General features: G+C 41.9%; 1 protein-coding gene across 3 annotated transcripts in view; it reads right to left on the reverse strand.

Moving 5' to 3' along the window:
• The window catches only part of LOC143288380 (serine/threonine-protein kinase 31-like), a 48,843-nt gene that overhangs the window by 11,359 nt on the left and 24,604 nt on the right, over positions 1 to 12,880 (reverse strand). For all 3 annotated transcript variants that reach the window (XM_076596801.1, XM_076596785.1, XM_076596791.1), the window contains 10 exons: positions 12,792 to 12,880; positions 11,786 to 11,890; positions 11,179 to 11,268; positions 10,227 to 10,337; positions 9,321 to 9,569; positions 8,226 to 8,321; positions 6,090 to 6,170; positions 4,664 to 4,783; positions 2,582 to 2,701; positions 1,828 to 1,914 (listed from right to left, as the gene is read on the reverse strand). The exon at positions 12,792 to 12,880 is cut by the window's right edge and continues 31 nt beyond it. In XM_076596801.1, the coding sequence (XP_076452916.1) occupies positions 1,828 to 1,914; positions 2,582 to 2,701; positions 4,664 to 4,783; positions 6,090 to 6,170; positions 8,226 to 8,321; positions 9,321 to 9,569; positions 10,227 to 10,337; positions 11,179 to 11,268; positions 11,786 to 11,890; positions 12,792 to 12,880 (1,148 nt within the window). The remainder of the gene's footprint in view (positions 1 to 1,827; positions 1,915 to 2,581; positions 2,702 to 4,663; positions 4,784 to 6,089; positions 6,171 to 8,225; positions 8,322 to 9,320; positions 9,570 to 10,226; positions 10,338 to 11,178; positions 11,269 to 11,785; positions 11,891 to 12,791) is intronic.

A 12,880-nucleotide genomic window follows, 5' to 3' on the forward strand; every position in this document is an offset into this window, starting at 1 on the left:
TTATCATCATCATCACACTGATCTTCCTGCTGTGTAGTGCCAACAGTGCCTCCACCACTGACCTCACCACGCCCGCCCCATCCTGTCATCATCATCATCGTCGTCATCATCATCATCACACTGATCTTCCTGATGTGTAGCGCTGACAGTGCCTCCACCACTGACCTCACCACGCCCGCCCCATCCTGTCATCATCACCATCGTCGTCATCATCATCATCATCATCATCACACTGATCTTCCTGATGTGTAGTGCCAACAGTGCCTCCACCACTGACCTCACCACACCCACCCCATCCTGTCATCATCATCATCATCGTCATCGTCATCATCATCATCATCATCATCACACTGATCTTCCTGATGTGTAGTGCTGACAGTGCTTCCACCACTGACCTCACCACACCCACCTCATCCTATCATCATCATCATCTTCATCTTCATCATCAACATCACCATCATCATCATCATCATCACACTGATCTTCCTGCTGTGTAGCGCTGACAGTGCTTCCACCACTGACCTCACCATGCCTACCCCATCCTGTCGTCATCATCATCATCATCATCACCATCATCATCATCACACTGACATCACAAACAACTTAAAACTGACAATTCTCTGTGTGTGTGGAGGCAGGTTAACTCTTTCACTGCTATAGGCGACTTTTGTCGACATCAAGGGGTCATGTTGATAAGACCATTTTTTTCACATTGTAATAAACCTTGACAGCTGCAGACAGTTTCCCGCCAATAGAACAGTGACTAACCATTGCCCCCAGACCAAGTTCGAAGTGAACGAGTCCGTTGTTTTGACATGAACGGAAGCCTGTGACTGAGAGCATCGTTTCTACAATATTTGGTGCTGGGGAGTGATTTTCACACAGAAACTTGGCCGTGAAAGAGTTAAGAATGAGTGATTGAGTGAGTGAATGAGACTGCGAGATTGTGAGACTGCATGCATCCATGCGTGCGAGTGTGTGTGTGTGTGTGTGTGTGTGTGTTTGTGTGTGTGTGCAAGAGATGTGTGTGGTGGGTGAGGTGCTTGCATGAGTGTTGTGTGTGTGCATGTGTTGTGTGTGTGCAGATGTATGTGTGTCTGTATTGGGGGGTGGGGGTGTAGGTGTGTGTAGATTTGTGTGTGTAGACTTCACCTCACCCACCCTGTCCTGTTGTCGTCATTATCACACTAATATAACAAATGCCATACACCTGGCAATGTGTTTGCGAGGTGGGGGGATTTAAGTATGTGTGGCAGGTGAGGTGCTTGTATATTTTGTGTGCATGTGTGTAGGGGTTGTGGGAGGATGCTTGTGTGTAGATATGTGTTTATATTGGGGAGGAGGGTGTAGGTGTATGTAGATTTGCGTGTGTAGGTGTGCTCTTTCATCTTGTCATCACTGTCACACTAGTATCATTGACACTCTAACATGGCAATGGCCTATCTGTAGGTGTGTCTGTGTGTGCTTGTCAGTGCTCTTGATGTGTTATGGAAACAGGTACAAACCCACAATGCACAGCTCCAAAGATGTAGCACAACTGCCAAAATGGCAGGATAAAAATAAAGACCCAACAGGTAGCCTGCTCCTTGATATCAGTGAATGTGTGAGGTGCACATAAACACAGAATTTTCTGTGTATGAAAACTTGGAAATTGATATTGTATGTCCCTTCGCTTTCATCATTTCTGATGAAGTCAAATGTGTGTGTGTGTGTGTGTAAGAAAAGAAAGCCAGTTAAATGAACAGAGTCAAGTACAGGGGCAGGTGTTATTTACAGAGACAGGAACAGACACACAGACAAATATATCTGCATGTAATATCAACTCACCCCTTGGTCAATGGTGCCATACTGCACACAGTTGGCCAGCACATCCCCCTCCCCTTTCTCCACAATCACATATGCATGTCGGTTTTTCTGAAACAAAAGTAAGGCTGCACATGGGACCGCAGTTAATCACTTCACCCAAAAGACAAGCACAAGGTCTGACTAATGCCCACTCTTTCATGCAACGTCTGACGTTTAGTACGTCAGCTGATGACAGGTGTGTCAAACACAATGCCCGCTGGCTGCCTCTTTCTGCCCTTGTCACACTGACCTGACATGTTTTGACACGACAAGTGAGCCAAGTTCTACATACAAGGGAGACAGTGAATTCTGTGCAGCACACAGACACAGGTTGTGGACATGCAATGCCACCAACGCAACCACTGGGCCATGCAAAATACGTAATTTTAACACTGATAATATCAGCTCCAAAACAGGAGAAATTTGCTTGTACAGTGTAAAACCATAAACATGCAATATTAAGACATAAATTCATTCATTAACAGTAAAACTGCATTAAGTTAAACACATAAAACAGTCACAATCATAAAATACAATTTACATGGTTTAGCATTGCAAGCTAATTAAACACACATCAAAACATTCAAATATAAATCTGCCTCCCCCCTCTGACAGACAGGGAACTGACAGCAGTAAAGAGACACACGTAACATATCTTCACCATCTGCTGACATGGTGCCTCAAAGGGGGAAACTACAGAACAGAAACACGTCAACAGGTTGCAGAGGGGGCTTACCTTGTCGAAGAAGACAGTGGAGGGAGGCAGCAGTGCAGGATGGGAAATGTCAGTGTAGGTCTTCAGCTGTGCCAGGAATTCCTTCTGCCCTCCGTGATGGCCGTCAGACAGCAGGCACTCCTGTCCACGCCGCCACACACGTCATTATCACATCACACACACACCATTATCACATCACACACACATCAATATCACAGCTCACACACACACGTTGTTATCACATCACATCACAGCAGGCACTCCTGTCCACACCACTACACACATCATTATCACATCACACACACACATTGTTATCACATCACATCACAACAGGCACTCCTGTCCACACCACTACACACATCATTATCACATCACACACATCATTATCACATCACACACACACATTGTTATCACATCACATCACAGCAGGCACTCCTGTCCACACCGCTACACACATCATTATCACATCACACACACACCATTATCACATCACACACACATCATCACATCACACACACATCATTATCACACACACGCGTTGTTATCACATCACATCACAGCAGGCACTCCTGTTCACACCACTACACACATCATTATCACATCACACACACACCATTATCACATCACACACACATCATCACATCACACACATCATTATCACACACACACATTGTTATCACATCACATCACAGCAGGCACTCCTGTCCACACCACTACACACATCATTATCACATCACACACACACACATTATCACATCACACAAACACACATCATTATCACATCACACACACACCATTATCTCATCACACACACATCATTATCAAATCACACACACACATTATCACATCATGATCACATCACACACATCATTATCACATCACATCACAGCAGGTACTCCTGTCCACACCGCTGCACACATCATTATCACATCACACACACGCATCATTATCACATCACACACACATCATTATCACATCACACACACATCATCACATCATGATCACATCACACACATCATTATCACATCACACAAATTGTTATCACATCACATCACAGCAGACATTCCTGTCTACACTGCCACACACATCATTATCACATCACACACACATCAATATCACATATCACACACACATCATTAACATATCACACACATTATCACACACACACATTGTTATCACATCACATCACAGCAGACACTACTGTCTACACCGCCACACACATCATTATCACATCACACACACATTAACATATCACACACATTATCACACACACACATTGTTATCACATCACATCACAGCAGACACTACTGTCTACACCGCCACACACATCATTATCACATCACACACACATCATTATCACATCACACACATCATTATCACACACACACACATTGTTATCACATCACATCACAGCAGACACTCGTGTCCACACCACCACATACATCATATCACATCATACACTGCATTATCACATCACACACACACATCATTACCACATCACACACATCACAGCAGGCACTCCTGTCCACACTGCCACATACATCATGATCACATCACACACACACACTGTTATCACATCACATGTTAATGATCTAAACACAGTTATACCTTTAATCCTTACGCATCCATACACTCTGACAAATATCATAATCATCAAAGTTACCCATGCAATGATGTCTTTAGAGGCAAACCTGTCTTTGAAATATTGTCCTAAAAGGCCAATCAATGATACCCTATCAATATCACATAGGCCAATTTACCTCACAGTGATGTATTACAGGGAAACCTACCTATATAATGATGTCCTTAAAAGCACACTTATTCTTTTAATATTGTCCTTCAAAACCAGTTTACCACATTGATGATGTCCATAGAGGCCAAATGATGTCCTTGAAGGCCAATTTACCATGATGATGATGTCCATAGAGGCCACACTACACTCACAACGTCACGGAAGGTCAATTTACCATGATGATTATGTGCATAGAGGCCAACTAACACTTACCTTAATGGTAATGTCATTAGAGACAAATTAACATTTATGATGATGTCCTCAGAGACAAATTCACCCTAATGATGATAAATCCCAAGAGACAAACTTACCCTTATGATAATGTCCTTGGAGGCAAACTTGGAGAAAAACAGTCTGCCATTAGCTCCTGGGATTTGTGTGAGGTTGAAGTGGCTGATCTCATAATGGCTCTTCACAATGCCTTTGTACTCCTGAAATCATAGTTCATGGTGAGTTTTGGCAAGGTTTCTATACTTCTGAAATCATAGTTCATGGTGAGTTTTGGCAAGGATTCTATACTTCTGAAATGATAGTTCATGGTGAGTTATGGAAAGTTTTCTATACTTCTGAAATCAGAGTTCATGGTGGGTTTTGGCAAGGTTCCTATACTTCTGAAATCAGAGTTCATGGTGAGTTTTGGCAAGGTTTCTATACTTCTGAAATCAGAGTTCATGGTGGGTTTTGGCAAGGTTTCTATACTTCTGAAATCATAGTTCATGGTGAGTTTTGGCAAGGATTCTATACTTCTGAAATGATAGTTCATGGTGAGTTATGGAGAGGTTTCTATACTCCTGAAATCATAGTTCATGGTGGGTTTTGGCAAGGTTTCTATACTTCTGAAATCATAGTTCATGGTGGGTTTTGGCAAGGTTTCTATACTTCTGAAATCATAATTCATGGTGGGTTTTGGCAAGGTTTCTATACTTCTGAAATCATACAGTTCACAGTGAGATCTGGCAAGGTCTCTGAGCTTTCAAAGTCACAATAAAGTTCATGGCGAGATCTGGCAAGGTCTCTGCACTTTTGATGGTGAGATTTGGTAAGGTCTCTGCATTTTTTAAATCATAAAGTTCATGGTGAGATTTGGCAAGGTCTCTGCAATTTTCAAATAAGAAAGTGTATGGTAAGAACTGGCAAGGTCTCTGCGCTTCTGAAGCCACATTTCATGCCACTTTTTGCAATGCCTTTGTTATTTAAGTCTTGGCATTTTTAACATTTGAAATTAAAACCGACATTCACTGCCTGAAACTTTCAATGTGACAGGCAAACTGCACAGTGACATTCAACTTACTTGGCATTTCCAAAATGACACAATTCCATTGTGACACTGTCCAATACTTGTCACTGCTAAAATCACACTCTTAATTATGACATTTAGACAATACTTGGTACTTCTGAAAGCACATTATTTCATACTGACATTTGAAAATACTTCTGAAATTATAATATTGTGGTGTTCATTGATACTCTGCAGTCAGAAATTCAGCTGGGTATTTTAGTCACACAAGCAGAGGGACATATAATGGACAAAGGAAGAGACACATGCGTATGAGGACAGACAGACAGAAAAGCAAACAGAAACCGAAGGATACAGAAACAGACAGACAGGAACAAACTGTGGGACAGACAACAGACACAACAGTGCTGACCAGTACGATAAACACACAAATCAACAGACTAGCAGACAAGGGGTTTAAAGATTAGCAGACAGAGACACAGAAAAATAAACAAACTGACCAGCTGTAGATCCAAGCCACTGTCGGGATGAAGAGTGAGGAACTCTGGGAAATGCTTATCTACCAAACCAGCCAGCTCCCCCTGTAAAACAAGGCAGCCATCCTAGTTCTCTGCACAACTGGACAACCGTTCCGCTTATCTGCTTTTTTGTGGGCTTTTTTTTTTTTAAGACAGCTGTTGTAGTTTTCTTTTTGAAAAACAATACAACCAATCTAGTTCTTTGTTTTAAAACAAAACAGCTTTTCTACTTATCTGTTAAAAAACAAGCTATCTGCTCTAGTTATCCATTTACAGACAGCTGTCATAGTCCTTTGTAACAAACAAGACAGCTGTCCCAGTTCTTTGTAAAACAAAAGTAAACAAAAAAAAAAAATTAATTTTTAAAAATAAAAAAATAAAAACAAGACAGTTGTCCTAGCTCTCCAAGTTAAAATAAAATAGCAAAAAACAGCTGTCATACTTCTTTGTTTGAACAATAAAACAGCTGTCCTGTCTACTATACTCCTGTAATATCTTAATATGCTGAGTACAGGTTTGCACTGACCAGCTACTTTTCTTTTTTTACTGTCTCTTTATATCCATTAACTCTATCAGTACTGCCTGGTTTATTGCCTGTGCAGCCTTCCCAGCTTGCAAGGTTTCAGCAGAAAACTTCATATGATTTAAAAACTAAACGAATGACAGTTTGCACGGTCAAAAAGCATTCACATATTGCCTTACTTGTCAATGTTTACAAATGTTATTGTCTGGCTGAAAAGCATCCGCCTAGGAAGTGAGAGAATCTGAGCGCACTGGTTTGAATCATGGCTCAGCCGCCAATATTTTCTCCCCCTCCACTAGACCTTGAGTGGTGTTCTGGACACTAGTCATTCAGATGAGACGATAAACCGAGGTCCCGTGAGCAGCATGCACTTAGCGCACATAAAAGAACCCATGGCAACAAAAGGGTTGTTCCTGGCAAAATTCTGTAGAAAAATCCACTTTGACAGAAAAAACAAAACTGCACGCAGGAAAAATACAAAAAAAAAAAGGGGGGGTGGCGCTGTAGTATAACAACACGCTCTCCCTGGGGAGAGCAGCCCAAATTTCACACAGAGAAATCTGTTGAGATAAAAAGAAATACAAATACAAATTTATCTCAGAACAGTTTCTTTAGTACTTGCCAAGTATTGAAACATGACTTTCTAGCTATGATGATAAAATCTGCAAAAAAGTGTTTGAAAATGCTCAAACTGCACCCCAAGTTTATCAGTAAGTTGCCAAGAAATTCATCGAGCCCTGTCTCTTCCCTAACTGCTTACATATAGTTGAAATGTAAACAAAAACAAACAAAAGAAGAAGAAAAAAAAGAAGACATTTTGATGAATCATGCATAGGCATGAAAATATGCACACTGGCTCCCAAGCAATGCTCACACACAGGACAGAATGTGTTCAGCTCAAAGTTAACACAGATAAGTTGCCATGTCTTTATAGTTCACAGCAAATTTAGATACATCGACTGTTTCCTGACACATGGATACAAACTCCATTACCCATGCTGCCATGTTGATTCTAACCTCAAACGGCATGTTTGCTCTGGGAGCATGAGCTATTGTCAGTTTTCCCTCACAGTTCCTATATCCCATTTTTGTCACTCTTATGACCTTGTGCACATACACTCTTGTGCACGTACCTTCTGCCCAAGTATTTCAAAGAGAATAATAATTCTGCAGATGATTTTTGTAAAGTTATTTCTGACGAGGTTCTTATGGTCGAACTTTCACAGGCATTAGTTCATAGCCCTATTTCTACATTCCTTTAATGCACTTCAGAATTGTGTTAATGGTTTCTGATTATTATCATTATTATTATTGAATTGTTACTGTTAAATGTAATTGCATGTCAGTTATACATTTTACAGTAGTTTTCTAGTTTACCTTTTTTCTGTTTTCCTCTTCCCGCCCCCCAGGCCCCCACCCCCACCCCCACCACCTTCCTCCCCCCATGCCCCATTAACATCTAATATCACTGATAGTGAAAAGACGCTAAACTAAAGAACGAACATACACTCAGAAACTGACTGAAGAGTGAAACAAAAATGCTAAAAAGTGTTTATTTATTTCTGAAACATGACACATCTAGGGACATTGCTCACCAGCTGCTTCTCCTCAACCATCAGTGCGTTGTGGATTTCTGCCTGAATGTCTTCCACCTCCTTCTGGATTTCTTCCAATGCCTCTCCTTCTTCATTCTGTCAACACACACACACACACACACACACACACACACACACACACACACACACACACACACACTTTCAATGTTTTATGAAAAAGAATATTGGACAACTGATCATGACTACATTCAGAAAACCATTCACTATGATGTATGTTCACGCCAGTGAAATACATTTTTGATTCTTATTTTTATTTTTTATCTAAACCAAACACCAGCATATAATATTATTTAAAAAGCATATACACTTGACACTTAAAAGTCATTATACCATTCCTTTCTTTCAAATAAAATCACTCTGTCTCAGAGACATTAATTCAAACTGTTGAACAAATGCATTCACCCTCACACATATACATGGGTGCAAGTGTTTAAAATCTGGAAAATGAGTCTGCCCATGTTCTTGGTGTGTAAAGTGCTTTGTGCAAAAACAGGAGATTGGGGTTACTAATACTAATACATTACTTCTTTCTTTTTTTTAATTCGAACGCAGGAAAAACCAAATGGAACAAAATCCACTGTCTGTAATTTTCACTATCTGACTACAGTCCAGAAATGACCCAAAGAAACCTTTGTTAATATGGTGGTGAACAAAAGCAAATTTTTCCCAATCCAGAAATCCAGTTTGATCCAGAAAACTTACGCTCCAACATATGCATGCACACAACCACACACACACACACACTCACAAATATGCAAATCCATTCACAAACGCACACACTTGCATACACTCTCACTCCTGCACACACCCCTTCAATGACCTCTTCAGTGTCATATCATCGGCCAGTTTGTACCTCATTTTACCCTGTAAGATTTACACCCCAACATACTGATACACAAAACCACACACACACACATACACACACACACAAATGCACACACACACACACACACTCACATTTATGCAAACATACGCATACAAACATATATACTTGCAAGCACACACACACACACACACACACACACACACACACATTCACACACACACACACACACACACACCACACACACTCACCTCCTCGGCGTCATGTTTATCGGCCAGTTTGTGCCTGAGTTTGGATTTGAGGGAGCGCAGTGACTGTCGGTTATCTATCAAGGCGTCCATGGAGGGGCGGGACTCGAGCCAGGGCGCCATGCTGTCACGCAGACTGCAGAACTCCTGCTGCAGGCCCATCAGGTGGTTCAGGCCCAGCATCTCCCCCTTCAGGTCCTGCTGCACAGACTTCACCAGGGACGCTAGCAGGCTACCCTCTTTGGAGTCCTCCTGCCACAGGACAAACGGTCAACAAAAACCAAAAAAAGTTATACATGTAAAGTCTGTTTGAGTGCGTATGTTTGCGTGCCTAAAATCTGGTTGAATGACACAGGAAACGAATGATGAGCACCCAGTGGCAGCCATCAGTTGGCTCTACCCAGGTAAGCCGCCTGTTATGCAAATGACCCCATGTTTGTAAAGCACACAGAGCTTGGATAGGTGCTATATAAGTATCCGTATCAATCAAGAAAAACAGGACAACAAAAAATTTTTTTTAATTTTTAAAAAAAGGAAGGTGGCAGAATGCTTAAGACACGTATCTGCCAATACACTGTCTGTAAGAGTCTGGCTTTGAATCCTGGTCTCACCCTTTCTCCAAAGTTTGACTGGAAAATCAAACTGAGTGTCCAGTCACTTGAATGAGACGATAAACCAACGTCCTGTATGCAGCATGCACTTGGCACACTAAAAAAAGAACCCATGGCAACATATGTGTTGTCCTCTGCCAAAAACCTGAAGAAGAAATCCACACACACACACACACACACACACACACACACACACACACACACACACTCACCCTCACCCCCAACCTCTCTTACACACACACATACACACACACACACACACACACACACACACACACACAAACAGACTGACACATACCACATTTCTGACTGCAATCTCCTGCTGCAAACACACACGGTAGAGTTTCATCTGTTTGAGAATGTCAAGGTCACAGTCATCCTCTTGCTCCTCTGCAGTCAGGGCCAGGCTCTGTAACAAACACAATTGTGAATACTAATCTGTTACAGACACTGCACATCACTGTAAACACAATGACACATAACTCAGCACATCACCTTGTACCACACAATGACATACACACTTTGCAAATCACTACAAATTACCCTCTAATACACACCGTGCACACCACTACACATCACTCGCTAACACACACTGTGCACACCACTACATATCACTCTCTAACACACACGAAGCACACCACTACAAGTTATTCTATAACAGATTTACAGATACACTTTGCATAATGCTATATATTACTTTGTAAAGCACACAACTACACACCAGCTTCTAATACACTGCGCACATCACTACACATCATTTTCTAACACACTGTGCTCGCAACTTCACATCATTCTCTAACACTCACACACAAAAACTATGCACACCACTATGCATTATTATTGCACACACTGTGCATTCAGCTACACGTCACTCTGTAACACACACACTGCATACCACTTCAAATCATTCTCGAACACACATCCTGTGAACACCCCTACAGATCATTATTTAACACACAAACACACACACTGTGCGCACCACTAAGCATTACTATCACACACAATGCGCACACCACAAAATATCACTCCATAACAAATTGGAACACCTTGAAGATGTTCACACAACTTGAGTACAGCACTACACATCAATATTTAACACACAAACACACACTGTTCACACCACTATACGTTACTATCAAACACACTGTACACACCAACAAATATCACTCTGTAACAAACTGGGAACACCCAGCAGATGCTCTAAATGCCATTAACCTTTGCCTGGACAAAGTGTCACCCATATCACTGACCTTTCCTATGGCCGTCAGCTGGGACTGGACCAGCTGTTGTTGCTGGTCGGAGCGTTGCTGAGCCTGCTCAAAATCGTTCTGTTTCTTCGCCTGCAAATCATTAAGACATAAATGTTAGCTAAAAACCATATCCACCCCCCCCCAAAAAAAAACAGAGTATGGCTGCCTATGTGGTGGGATAAAATTGGTAATATGCCCTCTCATAGATAGTTCTCATAGATACAAGCAAACGTTGTGGCTGCAGCCAATGAATGCAGAAACAAAGAAGAAAAAGGATGAGTTTGTATTATACTCCATGCTTGCGTGGAGAGCCTTGGCCAAAGGAATGATTCAGTGCTTATAGCTTTTAGAGGCGTTTGATTGGCTGAGAGCGGACCGGGCAAGAAGGGGCGTCTTTTCACTGTTAGCCACGCGAAATCTGGCCAAGCAGAGCAAACCGATAGGCCTAGTTTGCATCAGTTTGACATGGTACAGTATATGACACCAAAAAAAAGATTCACACACTGCCATGCGTTCACTCCCCTGTATGCACACACACCCATCACCACAACAAGAAGTCCCCATTCAAAACACTGTTCATCCCAGCACCCTTCTGTGTGTGTCTGACCTTGAGTTCCTTGTACTGTGTGACGGCAGCACTGAAGTCTGGGAAAGGCTCCACAGGCAGGCTGAAGTAACTCTCATAGTTCTTCATCAGCTTCTCTGTGCATTGCTGTAACCATACCAACAACATTCTCTTACCAGCAGCTCTCTGCATCAGTGACACAAACTCCTCTGGCAGCTCTCTGTACTTGCCTGTGTAGTACTGTCAGCTACAACTGTACAACCTTTTTTTCTGTTTTTTCAGCAAATGCTGTAGTAAAGTTTGAAAATGCTCTGCTCCATGTCAATCCAACAACTAGCATGTTCAGTGAACAACACCCCAGAGACCTGTATCATAGCTAACTCTATCAGTTAAATATCACAGGTAACAGACGCAAAGCTAACTCTATGAAACTCTAACATTACCACAGCTAACTTTAACATAACTATAACTAACTCTAAAAATGCCACTGCTAACTCCAACAGAACCATACTTACTATGACAGTATCACAGCTAACTTTAACAGTACCACAGCTACAGCTAACTGACAATACAACAGATACAGCTAACTCATACAACAACACAGCTAACTCTAACAATATCACAGCTAATTCACAGCTGACACAGCTAACTGATAGTACCACAGCTAACTCTAACAGTACCGCAGCTAAATCTTGACAGTACCACAGCTAACTGACCATACCACAGCTAACTCTTAACAGCAGCAGAGCTAACTCACACCTAATTGACACAGCTAATTAACAGTACCACAGCTAACTCTGACCATACCACAGCTAACTCCGTTCTGTTAACAACTACACTGTTCTGTTCATGTGACAACCACTCAATCTAGAAACGACTGAACAGAGTCACAGCTACACCAACACCGTCACTCACTCAGGGACCGTATAACACACAGATGATCTGGTCCAATGTTTTGAGCTGATGTACTGGGTACACGATATAAACGAAGTCTAACAATTTATCTGGTAATACTGGTCGCTGCAACAGCCACGCACCAGACACCTACCGTTATGCTCTGGGCGCGGTCAGTGAAAGGCAGACCCTCCATCTCCGTGATGCACTCCGACAGCTGCTGGTGTAGCGTTTTGCGTAAAG

This window comes from Babylonia areolata, chromosome 1 (genome assembly GCF_041734735.1).
Source record: "Babylonia areolata isolate BAREFJ2019XMU chromosome 1, ASM4173473v1, whole genome shotgun sequence".
NCBI lineage: Eukaryota > Metazoa > Mollusca > Gastropoda > Neogastropoda > Buccinidae > Babylonia > Babylonia areolata.